At 44.2% G+C, this 19,371-nt stretch overlaps 1 protein-coding gene across 2 annotated transcripts in view; it reads left to right on the forward strand.

Annotated features, from left to right (window-relative positions):
• The window catches only part of BVES (blood vessel epicardial substance), a 34,658-nt gene extending 18,542 nt beyond the window's left edge, over positions 1-16,116 (forward strand). The window contains exons 7-8 of one of the 2 annotated variants that reach the window (XM_005883797.2): positions 589-730; positions 14,796-15,178. In XM_005883797.2, the coding sequence (XP_005883859.1) occupies positions 589-730; positions 14,796-14,920 (267 nt within the window). In that variant the 3' untranslated portion in view covers positions 14,921-15,178. Of the gene's footprint in view, positions 1-588; positions 731-14,795 lie in introns of both variants that reach the window. The other variant, XM_014531392.1, reaches the window with a different exon arrangement.
• The last annotated feature ends 3,255 nt before the right edge of the window (positions 16,117-19,371 follow it).

Here is a 19,371-nt window from a genome sequence, read left to right on the forward strand (position 1 = left end):
GGCAGGGCAGTGGAGAGGTTGCAGACAAAGCAATGCTGATGAACCCCAGCGAGCAGGATGTTGGCATTTTAACCCTGGGGTCTTCCAGTCCTGCACATCCTCCTGGTCAGCCTCCTTCCCTGGAAGCCCACACGTGGCTAGAGAGGTACAGGGTGGAGGCCTGTAGCAATTTAGTTCGGGATTTCAGAGCTATATAGATCTTTTGCAATTTGATCTTCGTTTCCCCATGTTTACTTAGAAGGATATTAAAATGATCACAGAAGAGAACTTGGAAAACATCGTTTCTGTGATAAGTACTGTTGTTCTCCGGGGACTATGAGTATAGGCGTGTGCTCCCTTAAGTCATCTTGTCTAGGCTGTTTATCAAATTAGGTTGGTGCTTACTATTATTTAAGATTAATAAATAGACTAATGAGTATAGTAAATGTTTTATCTATAGTAATATCCCGAAAATAAAAATTATAGCTGACATTTATTGGGCACTTACTTTGTACCAGGTAGACTTTTTCCCAAGGAAAAGTAAATGCACTGATAGGGAATACTGTCTAAGTCCCATAGATGTCAGAAATCTTGAAACTTTGCTTTCAGAAGGCCAAAAAGTTGGAGCACCAGCTCAGCCTCTGCACACAGATCTCCATGCTGGAAATGAGGAACAGCATCGCCAGCTCCAGTGACAGCGAGGACGGCTTACACCAGTTCCTCCGGGGCACCCCCAGCGTGTCCTCTCTCCGTAAGTTAGCCCAAAACTGATACATGTCGGGATTCTGACGGATGGCACTGGAAATAGACAAATGACAACTTTGACCAGAAAAATAACTTTGCCAGTAACTCTTTGGCAACCTAAAGGCATCGTTAAAAATAATCAGATCTTTTCTGATTATTTTAATAATATCAGCCAAAATCCAACTTTAGATCTCTTATTTCTGTTTCAGAACGTGTTCACTGCTTTTGTCACCTACTTTTTTAAATATTGGTTCACTGGAATAATGGGAAAGGGTCCTTATGGTTTGCTGGGTATTCGGCTTTGTTGTTTTCATGATTTTAGTCCTGGTGAAAGCTTAGATCCAGCCATGTGTTAAAAACAGTAGCAAGCAACTCCTGGGTGTTTTACTGCTGGCTGGTTATCTCAGTGTGAGACCAGGTAATGGAATATCCCTGAAATGAAGGAGGCCACTCAACACCCCTGTGAGTTACTCATTCACACACCACCAAGCAGTACGTTTTGCAAGATCTCTCCATAGTTTAGACGGTTTTAAGACATTTTAAGTACAACTGATGACACAGATATTGAAGATTAGTAAGTAAAATGAGAGAAGCTAGATTATTTTAAGAATTAAATGCTTAAAATTATTTTACGCATTATTCCAAGAGTGGTAGTAAAAGAACTTTGAACAAATTCATGAGAAATAGCAAAAAGACAAAGTCTCCCGCTGCATAAACTAAAAACTATTACTATTTCCAAATGTATGTTAATCCAGAGTAACTTTCAGGTAAATATAGATAAACATTCAGCAATCCTAAGTGTCTGTGTAAATGAGTAACTGGATGCTTTGGATAAATTGGATTAAAGATTTTAACTATACTTTCCACTGACAAAGGATTGGCAAGCCCATATAATTGGTGCAAGCCTCCAAAGCAAAGTCTAGGCATAGAAATACTTTGTGTACCTAAAGGAGATTTCAGGAGCAACGCAAATGAGAAATTGGAAATGATTGTATTTTATTCTAAAGTTACTTTTTGAAAGTAACTGAGGTTAACCAAAGCCTGCAGTCTACTAGCATGTCAAATGTACTGAAACAGTTCGGTGCTCAAGAAGTGTTTTCAGCCCTGACTGGTTTGGCTGGGTGGATAGAGCGTCGGCCTGTGGACTGAAGGGTCCCAGGTTCGATTCCAGTCAAGGGCATGTACCTAGGTTGCGTGCACATCCCCAGTAGGGAGTGTGCAGGAGGCAGCTGGTCGATGTTTCTCTCTCATCGATGTTTCTAACTCTCTATCCCTCTCCCTTCCTCTCTGTAAAAAATCAATAAAATATATTTTAAAAAAAAGAAGTGTTTTCAAATGGACCCATCTTAGTTATATGTGTAGGGATTAATTACTATGAAAGATCAGCAGAAAGGGAATTATAGTTAAATATTGTATGTGGATTATTTTTCCTGTAGAATAGCTTGTTTTTGTAGTTCTTAGTTTTGTTTAGTTCCACAGTCTTGCTTACAAAGCACTGAGAACCAGTGGTATATAGCATGAGCATTTGTTGTCTTAAAATCAATCAGTTTTGTTTTTCTGTAGTATTTTATTGTATAATTTAAATATTTTGGGGATAAAAACATTTTAGGGGGAAAAAAGCTTCTGTACAGTATGTTGTTTAAATAGAATTAAAACATGTTTTCAAGATTAACATCTGTATTGTACTCGCCTCTGGAAACCTGTTTTCTGGTGCTCAGTGGATGGATCACATATGTGCATACAAACCTGGCTTTTGCTCTAATAATTATTAGCTGTGTGCCTTGTGGGAAGTCACATGACCTTTCTCATCCGACATGAACTGTCATATCTGGTCACAACTCCTGCTCCGTTTCCTTCCCTCTTCCCTACAGTAAACCGGGAGTGTAATCCAGCCACTCCTGAGCGGCTATCTCGGGCTTCAGTGTCTGTGAAGACGTGCGCTGCCCTTCAGGGCAGGGTCACATTTTCACTTCTCATTTCCTTGTTCCCTTGTCTCACTAGACTTTAGTACTTTGCTGTACAAAAAAAAGAAAGAAAGAAATGTGTGCAACCTGCTTACGTTGCTTATTTAATTATTTAGCCTCAGATTTATTATGCAAGATCTCACATATTGATACCAACGCGTCTAGCTACCTATGCATGCATATTGTTGAGTGTGTGTGTGAATTACACAGCACATCCTCGTTCATGCCTGCTCCCTTTGACCAGTCCTCGTTCTGAATCTCTTGGCTTCCCTCCTGCAGTTTTAATGAAAGACATCAGGGCTTGAGCACAACACTGACACAAATTATGAATTACTAATTCTATCATATAATTCATTAGAAACTGGTTAGTTCCTGTTTCTCTTACATGTTAGCTCATAAGTACCGAAGGCTGTTGTTTTTCCTTTGCCAGTCCCATCAATATGCCTCCTACTTTTCCATTACAAATTACATTCCTTGTAAAACAGAATGCAGAATCAATCTCCTAGGACCGTTGGGCTGAAATAACAAAATCTATCACATTTTGAGCATGTGTGAGGTCTTAGTAAAGGGTAGGTCCCTAAAACGAGTGACTAAGCTCTTATTATTCGAGTTTCTGATGTGCAAGTGAACAGCCTGGCAGCTGCTCTCAAAATGCTGATGGAGAGAAGGGAACTGACAGTAGCAGCTAGTATTTTCCAGGTACTCTCTGAACATCACCACATGGACTAGGCACTGGACTCCTGCACGGAGGGGGGCAGGTTAGTTTGTGCTAGATGATGAGGCACTAACAGGCAGTCCCCAACTCTCTGTGAGGAAGAGGCTGCTTTCTTGCTCACGTGCACATTGAGTGCTGCTCCAGGCCCGTGTCCAACTCACCCTGGGATGTGGAAGGAGCAGTCACTGTTTGGGTCACTGCCACTCCTGGCAGAGGGAAGACAGTGTGGCAGAATCATGTCATGGCTCTTACAGCTCCGCCACTTCCGCTCATGTTCTCTGGACCAGAGATGTCATTTGGCCAGAACCACCATTAGTGAATGGATCTTGAATCCTCCTGCGTGAGGGAGGGAAAGCAGGCATTTTGACAATAACACAATCTATCACAGTGAGTATTGTTTCACTTTACAGGTGAGGAAATGGGAACTATGAGATGTTTATTCGCCTCATTGGGGGCGAGGGGGAGGTCTGGATTGCAAACCTAGGTATCCTGTCTGATTCCAAAAGCCCATGCTGTTAGAACATATTGCCTCTGTGTATTAAGAAGAAAAGAAAAATGCATATACCATTTGACTAGTCCTTTATAGTTTAGAGGTCACTTTCACCCCGTTCTTGCATTTGAACCTGCCAGCTCTGCAGGAGGCACAGCAGCTGCTATTGTTCACCCCTCGGCAGGCGAGTCCCCTACTCTCAGGAGAAGGTAGCGCTTGCCCAGAGCCACGGCTTCCCCTGCGGCCTGCTTCATTGGAGAAACCTCCCACCCTCCCACCCTTCATTATAACCACACAGTGCTGCAAATAGGTGTTCCTGGACTGGTTAATTTCCATTTCACTGAAATTTTCCTCATATTCTTTGTATGAAGGTTCTAATAGGAACATTTGAAATTAACCATTTGTATTCTTCAGACTTTTAGCTTTTGGTTAGCTTTCACTTTGCCTCGCATGTGCTCACAGAATTACAAGCAATGCTACTCTCTAAAAATTAGATGTATTTCATATATTTTTCCTAATTAAACAACTTTTACATTCCAGTTAGTCATTAACTCAAATAAAGTAGTAGAGCTAAACATTAAAATGCAAATCAGTATCAGCACATATCATTTGCATTTGGTTGATACATCCCTAAAGTCTCTTAATCTCTGAGCGTCCCTTTTATCTTTGGCTGTCTCTCTCTCTGTGTGTTTCTGCATTTTTGTTTTGTTTTGGGGTTTTTTGTTTGTCCTATAGAACATTGATTCTTTTTTTTTTTTTAATCCTTACCTGAGGACACTTTCACTGATTTTGAGAGAGAGAGAGAGAGAGAGAGAGAGAGAGAGAGAGAGATGAGAGAGAAACATCGATCAGTTGCCTCCCGCACATGCCCTGACCAGGCCCAGGGACTGAATCCACCACTTAGGTGTATGTCCTGACCAGGAATCGAACCCGGGATCTTTTGGTGAATAGGACGGTACTCCCACCAACTGAGCCACACCAGCCAGGGCAGAACATTGATTCTTAAACATAAAGGAGCATATGAATCAAGTGGAGCTCTTATTAATGCTTCTAATGCAGATGGGCAGACAGGGGTGGGGCCTGGGATTCCACCTGGTTAGCAGATACCACGTGATGCCAATGTGTCCGGTCCTGAACTACACCTTTAGCAGCTAGGCCATAGGGTTCCCTACATTTTGGGATTTTGTTGATTGCATCCTCCTGGTGGTGATCACAGTGTTTCTTGTATTTTCTGTCCACTGGTAGGTGATCTAGGGGCTTGCAAAGGTTCTGGTGAAGGCACTATTTAAACATCTTACCCCGTGTGGGATATAACACTACACACACACTTCATAGCATTACACAGCATATGTGCAGTGTAACTAAATGCCGTTCAGAAACAGGTGAGGGGAAACGTTAGGTGAACCATTTCAGAGAAATTTCTGCTGGCCCAGTTCTTACGTTGTGCTCTGTTTTTACACCTCGTGTGATGCTTAATCCGAAGCAAGATCACTGCTCTCTATGACACAGAGTCTGCATTCCACATCTAATTCTCGTTTAAAGGGGAGAAAGTGGAGTGACCAGATAGCCCAAGAAAAAAATGGTTTCTCCCCGTTTATTCAGTAGCTCAGAATCCACTTAATTTAACTCTTCTTGCTTGCTTCCGGTACTTGAGTTTCATGGGCTAGCCTGGGAGCCTTGGCCAGGCTTTTTAACCTTATGTTCATAGGAAGACCAGAAGGGACAAGGTGTTCAGGACATGTGAGAGGATGTAATGCCCTCGTGTGGATATGAGCTTGCTTCTCTCTGCTCCTGGACCAAGGTGCTTCTCGGGTGCCTTGTCATCTTCTCTACCTTATGAGGTTTGCTCCCCACATGTAATGTGTAACACACACATACACACACATTGTCATTGGCAGTTCGTCACTGATAACGTGATGAACACAGGTATTGTCATGGCAACAGGGGGACATATTGTGTTTCCTTTAAAGTTGCAGAAGTTTATTTTAGTTAATTGGGGTTAAATAATCTGTTGTTTGGCTTGCTGCTTGCTTGTTGTTTTTAACCCTGAGGCAATATAGGCAGTATACTCCTGACGATGGAACTCGTCTTTTAAAGGTTTAAACCATCTATTTTTTTTTCAGAATTATACTTAACAATTATGATTATTTAAAAGACAACTATGAACTATTTAGAGAGATATCTCTTACTGGCAAATAAAACCTTTTCTAGTTTTTTTTTGTTACTAATGTCAAAATGGTGCTTTGTACGTCTACTAATTCCATATGACCTAGTTGCCCAAGTATGCTTTCAGTCAGGATAGCTTGCATCCGGTTAGCATTCTTGTCCACAAACACTAGCAACGTATGTGACATAAGGACCTTCTCTCAGCTCTCTTATCTATTTATTTACCTGGAAAGATGCAAACAGCCAATTCTTAGTTTCAAGACTGGTTCCATGAAATAGTCTGTTCAACTCCATTTGCATTTCATTCCCCCTGCGAACAACTGTCGACTTACAAACAGCATGCTTTCATGCAGACAGCTGGAGAGGAGATGTGATCAGGCGCAGGGACAGGGAGGAAGAGCCAGGAACAGGCCTCAGACCCACCCCGCAGCACCCCCACTGCAGAGATGGAGCGCAGCTGAGGGAGGTCAAAGGCCTGGCCACGGCTCCTGGGCTAGCCCCGAAACAAAGAAGTGTTGAAGTTCTTGCTTTGCTGTTTACCTTACAAATACCCACATCCATATGTGAGTGTAAACTTGTTTGGGGATATGCAACCACTGCCGTGGCAGCTGACCACTTTCCAGCATGTTCTCATTTAATCTTCACCACCACCTCGTGCCCTAAGTGTTGCATTTTCCCCTTCTAGGGTAGAGGAGTGTGACATTGATCTCCTCTGGGTCCTTGGTCCCCAGCCAGCAGGGGCTGTGCTGTCTGCCCCCAGAACCCCGCCCTCCCCAATCCTTTAGATGGCCTGTATGCTCACAGCACTTTCTCATCTGTAAAATGACTACAAAGGGAATTTATAGTTATACATTTTCATCTTTTAGTAAAAAAATCTAAAAACTTATCAAGTTAATATATGCACATAGATATCAAACGTTAAAAAAAAATCGCTAGTGAAAAGAACTGATCCCCTCCAAATAATTGCTCCCCGGGAGCTGTCACTTTGGAACAGTGTTTGTCCAGATGTTAAATAATGTGCCGTTATGTATTGATTTAACCACTAACCTAACTTAGCTCACTTTTAACTCCCTTCCCCCTTCTGCTCACTAGGTTGTATTCTTTATCTTTGTAACATTAAATAACACAATAAACCCCCATTTCTTTTCTGCTCTGGGGCATTTTTAAAGGTGAAAGCATTAGTATCACTACCCTTTCTTATTCTTTCCCCCTCTACCTTCATACTGTTGTGGGCTCTTCTTTAACTTTTAAACAATCAAGGTCGATGGCATATGCATTCTGTTCTCTCTTCTTTTTTTTCAGTTTTTTAGAAAATGTGATAAAATACACATAACATAAAATTTACCATCTTACCCATTTTTAAGGGTACAGCTCAGTGGCATTAACGCTCTGTTCTCTTTGGTAACTGTAAGTAGGTCTTCCTTAGTCTATGGGTTGTTCTGAAGAATTGAAAGCAAATAAAAATGTTGACGTTATTATACTTTATTCAAAACCAAATAATTGGCTGTGACTACATTTCTTTCTTTTTGGTTTCAATGTCATGACTCTTGTTCTGTGCCAAGGTTCCTAATGTCAAGTATGAATGGATTTGGCTTTTGTGCACAACATAGAAATCATGCCACAGTTTGCTCCATAGTTTGACCCTCCTTTTTCCCCTAAAGGTTTTTTTTTATTGCTTTGTTTGTGTGGCCACCTTATTCACTATATCCCCAGTATCTTCTAGCTTCTTATCATTCTTTTAGATGAAATCCCTTTCACTTCTTAACTAAAATCTCCTAGTGGTTGGTTCCTATTTGAATCATGCCTTTTCATACTGCTTTCTGTTTTTATGGGTATCTCCGGTTGCCCTTCGTTCTCCTTATCCTTTCATTTTCTTATCTTACGTCCTCACTTTCTCAGTGCCTGCTCCCTTTTGCTTGAGACCTTTCTCACAGTCCCCCCTCCTCCCTCTCCCAGACTGGTGATTCTCTGGTCTGTTGCTCAGCTGCCATCTGGGACCAGCTTCCCTGTTTGCATTTGTCCACCGTCTCTGCAGCCCTGTAGCTTTTTCTTTGGGGCAGGAAGCAGCTGCAGGACTTTCTCCATTCCTTGGCTGCTCAGCCCTGTGGCATGCAGCTCACGGCCCTGACCGTCCCTCTGAGTAGTCAAGAATTGACCTTGGGCCACAGAAAACCTCCTCATGGGAGCCACTGACTTCCTCCACCCTCCTCATTTGCCCTGACTTGAACACCTCCTTGCTGGTGCTGAGTCCCTCGAAGAGAAGTGAAGTACAAGGGCCATACCTGCGCTTTAGCATTATTGTTCAGAAAGCTTCAATCAAACTTAATTTTTTATTCAAAAATATCTTATGACCTCACTAAAATTTTTTTTAATTGAAAAAAATTCTAATATAAGTAGTCAAAGGCAGGAAAATGGATGATAATCTTTCTAGCAAAGAAGCCATTAAATCCTTCCCCAGCCCCATTCACCAGAAATTGTATACTATAACTAAAATTCTAAAGCCCTGTATGGTCTTTAATTGCTTGCTAAAGCAGTTGGCCAGATGGTCAAAGATAATAAAAATAAGAACACCTTGAAAGGAATAAAGAAAATGTCATTAAAATAACAGAGGAGATGGGGAAATCATACATTACGTTGAATAGTTTACAGAGGTGTTGCTCCTTTTTAATAAGTGTCTTTCTGAAGCAGAGAGAAATGGCGCTTGACAAACTTCATATCATGGAACTGAATTTATCTGAAGATCCAACTTGATGTTGCTTGTTTATTCCCTAGAGCAGAGGTGACCTTCACTCTGGATTTAAGAACAACAAATACGTCTGGTACTTTGCCTGCTAGGCGAGGCTCTAAGGCCTGACAATGAGAAGCAAGCACACTGCAGTCGAAATAAGCTTAATAAGGACAGAAGTCTGTGAAAGGCAGTTTCTCTTACCCAAGCTTTTATTACTCCACATCGGGGTTTGACGGTTCCGTATGACCTTCCTGGTCCATGTATCAAAAGCTTCCTGTGGTTCTCTTCTTTTTTTCAAGTATAGTTGACATTGAATATTATATTAGTTTCAAGGATACAGCATAGTGTTAGTCATTTATATAACTTTTGAGGTGCTCCCCCGGATAAGATTAGCACCCACCTGACACCACGCATAGTTATACACGGAAAAATACGGCACTGTAGTTCTCTTGGGACCTCAGGAAGACAAAAGGGGCTGGTGGCACAGCCTGAGCCCACCCTCCACAGAGGCCCATGGCCGACTTGTACTTTGCAAAAGACTCTCCAGGGCCTTTTTTAAAAAAAAAAAAATTTTTATTGATTTCAGAGGAAGAGAGAGATAGAAACATCAATGATGAGAGAGAATCATTGATCAGCTGCTTCCTGCATGACCCCCACTGGGGAGTTGAGCCTGCAACCTGGGCATGTGCCCTGACCAGGAATAGAACTATGACCTCCTGGTTCATAGGTTGATCGATGCTCAACCACTGAGCCACGCTGGCCGGGCCCTTCAGAGTCTTGACAGCAAGCTTGTCTCCTTCAGCTAGGATCGGACACCAGCTGCCGTGTGAACAGGTCTGTGAGGAAAGACGGCTTCTCAGATCCCAGTCCCCGTGGGTGTCCGTGGTGTCATCACGCCTGTGCTCTAGCACGAGTGCAGGTGTCCAGGTTCAGTTCCGGGCTCTCCAAAGTCTCAGCCTCCTACATCGGCTCAAGCCCATGCTTTTGAGGTTGAGTTTTTCTTTCTTACCCTTGGAATGGCTGCCTGGTGCTACAGTTCCCTTTCTCAGCGGAACCCACGGGGAGTGTGGTGTACTGCTCGCAGTGAGTTCTGCCCCGTGGGCTGTGCCTTCTGGGGGCATTGGTATGGGTGGAAGGGTCGTGGAAGTCTTTTGGGCAGAAGTTACTTTTCTTCCTGGTGTCATATGAAAGTCCTGCAAGCAACAGTAACTCCTGACGTATCTAACAATTTCATACCAGATAAGTTTGGATCGCAGTTCAGCCTGATACTATTTGCTTTACATACTTTTTATAATAAACTCTGTTACTTGGCAGCCTGAGCCAATTGGAAGGTGACTATAGCTAATAGCAACAAAATAATGCTAATTATCTCTTTTTATTATAATAAGTACCAAAGGAGAGAGTTTACCACTTTTGTCTCCCAACTGTAAAAGCGGTTGTAATAGAAGATAAAACTCAGTTTTCTGGAAAATGTATGGCTATGGAAGTATTTGCTTCTCTTGAATTTGAAAGAAATGAAAAGTGAAAATATTGCGCTGAGGTCATGACCTCATAGCAGTGTCCTGGAGGGGCAAAAGTAATTTGAAAAGCACTTAACGAAAGATAAGCTCACTTTCTTCCCTCCTCCTCATGCTCTCACATCTAGGTAAGATATTAGGCCTTCTGGGCAAATGTCTGATGACGCATCAGTGCCTAAAATTAATGAAAAAGGCAGCCAAACTTGTAGAAAGAATTTAATAATGTTCAGCTTGTGAAATGTAAGATCGTTCCCTTAGAGCAGAATATTCTCTCTCTCTCTCTTTCTCTCTCCCCTCCGTCCATCTCCTCTCTCTCTCTCTCTCTCTCTCCACACTCCATATTGGGTTTGGATGTGGACAAAATAATGATTTCTAGCTGCGTGGTGATGGGCTCTTTCCTTCCACTGAGCCACAGGGTGCTGCTGAGGTTGGAGAGCACTGGGTCTGTGGGCCAGGTGAATGTCCTGCCTGGCCCTCGGTGGTGCAGGAGGCCCAGGCTGACCAGTTGGTACAGACTGTGGGCACTCTCTGTGACCATGACTCCTCTCAAGGGCTCAGGCAGCCAGCTGGCGCTGGGCTGCTTCTGGCAGTTGCAGTGAGACCGAGTTTCTGTTGCAAAACGTCAGGTGCATCTGCCGGTGGGGAAAGAGCAACAGGCACAGTGGTGGGAACTGGGACCTGGGGACTTGTGGGTTCTAACCCAGCCACGGAGCCTGAAATGAAAGCGAATTCAGTGCTCTCCGTGAGAAAAGAGCTGTAGCAGAAGAATGCAATCTCGTGGGGCTGTTAGGGCCAGCTGGCTTCTCCTGCCAGATGTGTTTCCACCTGGTTCATTCCCAGGTGAGAAAGGCATTCACCCAGGGCAGCTCCCCACTCTGTTTGCTTTCACAGTTTGTTCAGGTTCCGCTTCTGGGTATAAAGTGGAAATATTAGTAGGGATGCGAGGAGAATGAATTACTCTGAAAAGTGTGTTGACAAATAAGAGAGTCAGAGACTATGTCTGATTTGTTTTTATTTCCCCAAGATTTAACCCTTCAGTTGCTCAGAGATTTGTATGGCTGATTGGATGAAAACTTGGTTGTAGGTACCTTATTGATGTTTACGCGGGTGCCAGTACTCTTTGCCGTAAGCCCTGTCAAATCAGCCAATTATTCTAAAGTGATTTCCCTTGGAACATGACACAGAATATATGGGCTGATAACAGTCCCTTTTCATAGTGAGGGCTTACTGTAAGCCCAAGACCTGCTGACGCTTGAATGCTGCTGTGCCCATGGTGGTAGTGGTGGTGGTGGTGGTGGGGCGGGGGGGGGGATTGACCCATCAGAGATGAAATGTGATGGCCCTGTGTTTCTCCCACGTCCTCAGCATCAGCTTTCTGAAGGCCGAGTTTCGGAGGAGGGTTTTTTTCATGTACTAAGTAGTTATCAAGGACCTGGCTATGTGTGGGGTGCGCTGCGAGGCTGCAGGAGAGGGGGGCTGTGGTCACAGCCTTTCGGATGTTGTTTTCCAGGAAGGTAGAGGTGCCCGTTCTTATGACCACAACGTGGTGCAGAATGTGGAAGGGCTGTGGTTGTTTGGAGGAGAATAGAATCCCCCACAGAAGCAATTAGGGAAGACCACAAGTGAAGGAGGTGGGTTTGAACTCCACCTTGAGGCATGGATAGGGATTTGGCGGGAAGGGATGGGAGTGGAGAGACCATTCCAGGTGGAGAGAAAAGCACGAGGAGAAGAAGAGAGGGATGGGTTGGATTTGGGGGTCAGTGAGCTTGCCAGAGCGTGGACTAGACGGGAAGGAGGCCCTCCCTGGAGACCCCTGGACGCCAGCCCAGGACTGTGGGTGACTCTTGCCTGACTGTCTGTAATGTTATGGAGTAACCACCACAGCCCTTTCTTTCCCAGGCACATACAGTGGGAACAGAATCAGTTCTTTCACAGAGAAGCTGGAAGTTCTTGGAAAGTTTTCACTAGATCATTTGTTTTGGGCCCTCTCTTCACTTTCTCTCAGTGGGGAAACACGGCGATTAGCGAGGTAGTGGGAGGGTCGGAACATTTTGTCCTCAGTGTAGATAGCAGCCTCAGGATACCGTGGAGTGTCACCCCTGGTTTGATAGATGGGCTTAAAAAGCAGAGATCAGTTGGTCTCACTTCCCCAGTCAAAATGAACTGGATGTGTTTCTGTTATGCGTAGCATACAATTATGTCTGAATGCGCTACATTATTGATTTGGCTTAATGCTCTTAGACATGCTATCTTGTTTGTTCTGAGGGTTTTGTCTGATTGCAAATACTCAGCCTAAGTTAATATTTCATGAGACTCAATCATAATTTGAGGCTAGAAATATGATGGAAGCCATGGCTACTGGTAAAACACACACACACACACACACAAAACAACTGTGCTGCACTCAGGCCAGTTTAGACTGAGAAACACAGACCCCTATTCAAGAACTAGTCCCATTTCCTTTCTTTGCCATCCTTATGGGCAATGATGAACTTTAACCAGTTTCCCAATTCTTTAGGCTATTGCCCTCCAAAGACCATATTAATTCACTGATTTGATTGACTTACAAATATTTACAAAGTGTTATCATATCCCACGTACTGATTTGAGTAAGAACTTTACACTTATTCATCCAAACAGCCATATGAAGCAGATAATATTATTATGATTACTTCTATTTTGCTGATAGGGCAATCAAGGCACAGAGAAGTGAAGTAATTTGCCCAAGGTCACACAGACAGAGCTCATTGCCAGCTGAGCCGACCTGTGAATCGGAGGTTGTGTTTGGTATCGCCTGTGCAAAAAGGGACACAAAGCCCTTGTGCTCTGTGCCAGAAGTTCATTCTTGGGCCTTTCATACAGGGTTCTTTTCTACCGTAGGTCAGTAGTTGTCTTTCCAGAAACTCAGTATTTTAATTGATTGTAAATGTTTGAAAGTGAATAATTTCTGTGTGTGTACAACAAACACATAAACTATACCAGAGCCAGGGCCTGCACAATGATGACCTTTTTATGTTGGAAGATGTGGCTGTTGGTAGTGGCATTTCTCTGGGTGTATGGCAGTGACTCTGTCGTCAATAAGAAATGACATTTAGTGACATTTTCTATGTGCCCAGCACCCTGCTAAGCACATTTTTCTTTAATCCTCCCAACAACCCTAGAAGGCAGGTCCTGTGAATATCTCCTTTCCACAGATAGGGCAGCTGAGGCCTGGAGAGGCACAGTAATGGAGCACAAGGCATACAGCAGGAAGCGGCAGAGCGGGGACTTGACCCTGGAATTGTTTCTTCAACCTCTGGTCTTGACCACTGTGCAGGCTGCCTGCCCCTGTGCCGTGGGGCCCCCTGCTGGTCCCTGACCCTCCTGGCTGACTGCAGCCTGCTCTCAGGGCTGGCCGGCCCTGCTGGCTGCTGCTGACTCTTGCCAAGGTTTAACATCTGATCAGTATAAATTTCTTATAGCCATTCTGATTCCTGTCTTTATAAGATCCTGCTACTTGCCTTTGCTGTACAGCAAACACTTGAAGAGTCTGATTTCACCCATTGTTCTTCCATCATCAACCTTACACCCAGCCCAAGTTCAGCATTTGCTGAATACCACTCCGTCCTGCTAGGGGGAAGCAAGAATGTGCACAGGTGTGGGCGGGCAGGTGGACCCTGACACAGTGGATCCTGACATTGAATGTGGGAACTGTATGGAGGGGAGTCTGTGCTTATGATGTCACGTGAGCTGCTCATGAGGCACCTCAAGGAGTCTCTGCACCTATTTACAATATGTTCTCTTACTTTCAGACAATATTTTTTTTCTACATCAGGCATGGAGTCCGTATATGGGACATGCTCAATAAGCTTTTGGTAAATGAGTGAATGAACGAGGGCTGGATGCATGGATCATTCATTGCTTGGTTCCTTTGATTAAATGGCATCCTGTAAGGCCCTGGGATGCCTTGCTACTTAGGACTGTATTTCCTCCACTGGCTCTTCTGCCTGCAGGTTTGAACCCTCTTCCTGCCCCACTGTCCCCCGCTCTCCATCTCCATGTCAGTCCAGAGCGTGGCTGGACAGTTGGTGGCAAGAACTGTTCTTTTAGGTCGTGCTACAGATGGTATGAGGGCCTATAGTTTTAGAATAAAACCATACTTTAGGGAAATCAGGAGTTAAATCAGCTTTCCAGGGACTCCAGTTACCATGTCTGATATTCATGTAGGAACATTCTGATTCCTAAACAGACTTTAGGGCAACCCACTAGGGACTGGGATGTTTGAGAAGCTCATCACACAAGCACACGCAGTGGAATGTGTTCCACCTCCTGATTTGGTTGTCTTACTGAAATGCTGGATTGAAAATATAGTGTTAAGGGAAACTCCATTCGTGGTACCAGCGATGGATTCCCAGGGAGTTTTGTTTTCCGGTTGGAGTTTGAAACCGGTGCATCACACCAGCGTCAGGACAGGCTGCACGTTAAGTGGCTTTCCTTTCTGTGTCTCTGACAGATGTGTCATCCCCACACCAGCGAGCCTCGGCCAAGATGAAACCAATAGAAGAAGGAGTGGAAGACGATGACGAAGTCTTTGAACCCGTGTCACCAAAAACATTTAAAGTCCATGAGTTGCCTTGATCAGAGAGAAGAGCCAAGTTACCAAGATGGAAACTGTCTTGAAGAGATCCTGAAAAATACCAGCACTTTGTCACTGCTCTTAGATTATTCCGCTTTAGGACATCCAGACGGTATAATCTAAGGGCAGAAAAGTGAGGAAGAGTCAAAAGTGGGAAGGTTATTTTAGCTCTCTTTTTTATTGGTCAGCTTTTTAAGTGGTGGCTTTCCTGAGCCTTCTGACTAAACCTAGTTCTATTTTGAGATACATATTTTCACAGTATTTTCTAGATACACTATCATTTTAACTTTAAAAATCTTAGTGTTCTGTCCATTCAAATGCCTTTCCACTTACTTTTCAAGGCTGTGGTTCATCTTGCTCACAGGCAGTTTTTCTCTCCCATGGCGGTGGCGTTGTCTATTCCATAGCTTTAACACACAATGCAGGTTTGAAATTGAGGTTGCAGTAGCATTAAAAAGCAGGGAATCTCAGGCTTTGCAATTGATTTTTTAGATGGGAAATTTTAAACAAAGACGTGATTCGACTGGTGTTTATTTTTCTACCAGGCCAGACACATTACCCCACTAGATTGCCTTCCGCGGACGTTGCATAGATAGCTTGATAATGAACAAAGCATCAGACTTCGCTCACATTACCCTTGTATTATGCTATTCATACATCAGTCCTGAAACCTAAAGCTGGAAAGATTAACAGATGGAGGTGGTTCTGAGCCCGGTGTCAGCTTTCAGCCACTCACCTGGGGTTTGGAGCCATCTCACCCCACACATCTGTTGTGGATACACTTCACTTGGGGCGGGGAGGAGAGGAGGGTCAGGTGGCCGAGCGAGTGGCACAGAGCAGCTTCATCCTTTGGTCAGGATTCTGAAGTTTCAGGTTGTTTCTCCAGCCATAGATGTCTCTTTAACAGACACCCAGTTCTGTGGGGCCGGGGGTACCCAGCCTAGCTATTGCCATGAGGGCCTTGATTCCACTCTCCTCTCTACCAGAACCACATTTTAGGACACGGTGGTGTTTGGCTGGTGGGGAATGAGGAGCTGGCTTGACTCATGGTCAGTCTGGGGGGTGTGATTGTGGCACCCAGTTGGGTGAAGCCTGTTGACCGGCTGTGCGGCTTCATACCCATGGATGTCTTGTTTCATCCCCTAGAACAGTGATGGCGAACCTATAACACGCATGTCAGAGGTGACACGCGAACTCATTTTTTTGGTTGATTTTTCTTTGTTAAATGGCATTTAAATATATAAAATAAATATCAAAAATATAAATCTTTGTTCTACTATGGTTGCAAATATCAAAAAATTTCTATATGTGACACGACACCAGAGTTAAGTTAGGGTTTTTCAAAATGCTGACACGCCGAGCTCAAAAGGTTCGCCATCACTGCCCTAGAACCAGCATTGAGTCAGTGCCCTGTTATAGTAACTGGCTAAGGCAAGTTCCAAATGGAACTATTTTCAGACGAGTTGAGCCAAAAGAAGCACCTCTTGCCAAGGGGTAATATCTGTTAGAGAAGGTAAATAAGCTACTCTGTCATTTTCCTAGATCCTTTTTTAAAAATTAAAGCCAATTATTTTAGTCATTTCACTTGAGTATGTTTACATGCCAGGTCATCACTGAGAAAATTTGCACAGACTGGGACTCCAGCTCCCAGCATCTCTCTCCAAGGTTGGCGCAGCCACATCACAACAGAAAGGCTGGCTTCGCTCTGCGACACTAGCCTCTCTCCGGGCGCCACAGTGGAGATTTGTTTTGGGGAAACGAAGCAGAGGTGAACGGCTGAGCCCTGGCTTTAAGATGTAAAGATAAACTGGGTTGAGCTGTACATGTCTGTGCCTGAGATCACGCGTGTGGTCGTGAGGGGATGGTGTTAATACTGCTCCCCTTTCCTGGTGGGTAAGCCGAGTAGACCATTTAGGTCACACGTGCATAAGAGGAGTTACAGAGTCAGCCCACAGAGTCATTGGATGTCACATCCTCCCTAATAGAAAGTAGTTTTAGATTCTGCTGAGGCCGCGCTTTCATGTTCTGTGGGCGCACAGAACCTTGACCTTGGGATCCCTGACCCCAACCACCTTGAGGTTTGTCTCACGTTGTCACCTCAGAGAGGACTCAGAGAGGAAGGGTCGTCTCTAAGGCTCAACCTGGACATGTTGGGAGGTTATTTTCTGTAGTGCTGGGAACAGAGATTTTGAAAGCACACTGCTGAAATCAGGTGACAGGAAGTGATGTACTGTTTTTATTACAATGTGTGTGTGTGTAAGCGTGTGCACATGCGTCCGTGTCATGGATAAGAAGACTGATCTCAGGGTTAGGGATTTTAAAGAGCCACTTAGCCTGAATGGGAAACATGAAACTGTTTTTAAATACAGCCCTCTAAGGAAGACAAGGGGCCTCGGGGAAAAGGAGCCGTGGCCACTGAGGGGCCCTTCCACAGAGACTCGATAGCCAAGAAGCAGATAAGGAAACAGAAAAGAGCTCTCGGTGTAAGCTCTCTGGATGACTTTAAATCATTTATACAAATGAGCAGCATATCTTTGTATGAGGCATAAATGCATAGCCAAAAAAAAAACATGTTTGTTGCCAAAGCCACCAAATAAGATGCTTCCTGTGATTTTGGTACTCACCTGTGTGACCAAGGTTCAGAAAATGGTCTGCAAAAATTATTCTATACGTCACCCCTAATCTATGTTCAAGTGTAACATCACGTCTGTTGTATGAATCTGGAGTGTAACATTCATACCAGAATGTATGTATCATTTGTAATATTTTGGAGCCCTCATAAGTATTTGTATTTATAAAATAATAGCACAGACACTAGATAGATCCTTGATGATGTTTATGTATCTTAAGTTATAATAATGGGTGCTATATGATTACTTTGTGGTTACCATCCTTTGCTTTCTGGGGTCTTTCCATACCTCCCTATGGTTCAGTTCCACCTGAATCACTTGGCGCGTTCGTGCTTTGCTGCCTGCAGTGTGCACACTTGGAGACGTCACCTTCTTCCTACGGTTCTCCATCCACAGGTCTGAAGCTTTTCTGGTTTTATAACTTGCAGCTGCTGATTCCTGCGTCCCGGGTTCTATGTTGGCCCGAAAACAGAGACACTTGGATGCTGGAAAAATCTTTGGGGGGAAGTTGATGTAACCTACACACTCCGCCCTGCTCCTGGTGCACAGGTCATGACTCCGCCCTCCAGGGAAGATTTTTCTGCCAGTGTGTGGTGGCCCAGCTGCAAACGTGGTCAGGTCCGGCCTTCAGGGTCCTGGTGCCCTCCACCCTGCAGACCCCAGGGTGCAGCTCTGAGGAGCCTCTGTTTTTGTGTTGTGTTTGTTTTTATTTTCATCATTTCCTTGGGTCATTTCTAAAACTGCTCTGTAGAAACCTCTGCTCTAGCCATGCCTCGGTTTCCCCTCCCCTCCCTCTTTCCAACCCTGGTTTCCCAACCTCTTTTTCTATTTATCCTCAACTAGAGTGACTAGAGATTCCCACCTATTCAATTCCAATTCCCAAGGGCTTGAAAGGCTAGGATACTGTGTAGGGAGCTTGAGGTCGTGGTGTAATCTCGGCTTCAGTTCTGCTCGAGGGACAAACCCTTCTCACTGAGGGTAGCCATGCCTGATTGTCACAGAACCCCAGATGCCTCGTGTAGGATGACAAATTGCAAGTGTCACTTAAGAAACCTGCTTTTAAGTACTATTTACAGGTTCTGTTATACTTACTTGCAACCTGGTTTTAAAGTACGTGAGGATTTTATGAATGCTTTATACAGTCACGTTTATAAAAAATTTACATTTTGTCTGAATAGAGCCTTATCATTTAAAATATCTTCATATATTGTCATTTAATCAAATAAATTTCTTACTTAAAAAATACGTGTATTTTCATTTCATTCTTCTTACTTCTACAGTTTCGTAAGATGCCACAGCACAGGGAGTCACATGAAGGGGGCGGGGACTCCCTGGCCTATTCTGTGGGGGGCAGGAGGGACCCATCTATACATGCTTGAAGGAACGCACATTTCTTCCGTCGTCTGTCCTAAGTATTGGAATGGGGAGCTGAGAGCCCATCCCTTGGCTTCCAGCAGCTGGTACTTGCCCTAACCACCCCCCAAGACTAGACCCAAATGGAAGGAGCATCTTCTACTCCCATAAAAGGAACTGATTCTTTTACTCCATAAGCCATGTCACCTAAGTCTAAAGTCCCTTCAGATCACTGTCCAATTTGGCAAAGCCCTTTTCCTTACCCCTCAATGTCCCAACACTTCACAAGGCCAGGACGGTGCAGGACAGGCGTTAGCAGCCTGGATTTAGGAGGGAGGGAAGTGCACAGAGGGCGAGTAACTGGTCCAAAGCCGCATGGCCAGCAAGTGAGCAGCCAGGACCCACCTGCGGGCTTGCTCTGGGCACTCTCCTAGTTCCATCTTACAACTCCGAGGAACCTACTTCTTTCC

The sequence above is a fragment of the Myotis brandtii genome, unplaced genomic scaffold (genome assembly GCF_000412655.1).
Source record: "Myotis brandtii unplaced genomic scaffold, ASM41265v1 scaffold8, whole genome shotgun sequence".
Classification (NCBI taxonomy): domain Eukaryota; kingdom Metazoa; phylum Chordata; class Mammalia; order Chiroptera; family Vespertilionidae; genus Myotis; species Myotis brandtii.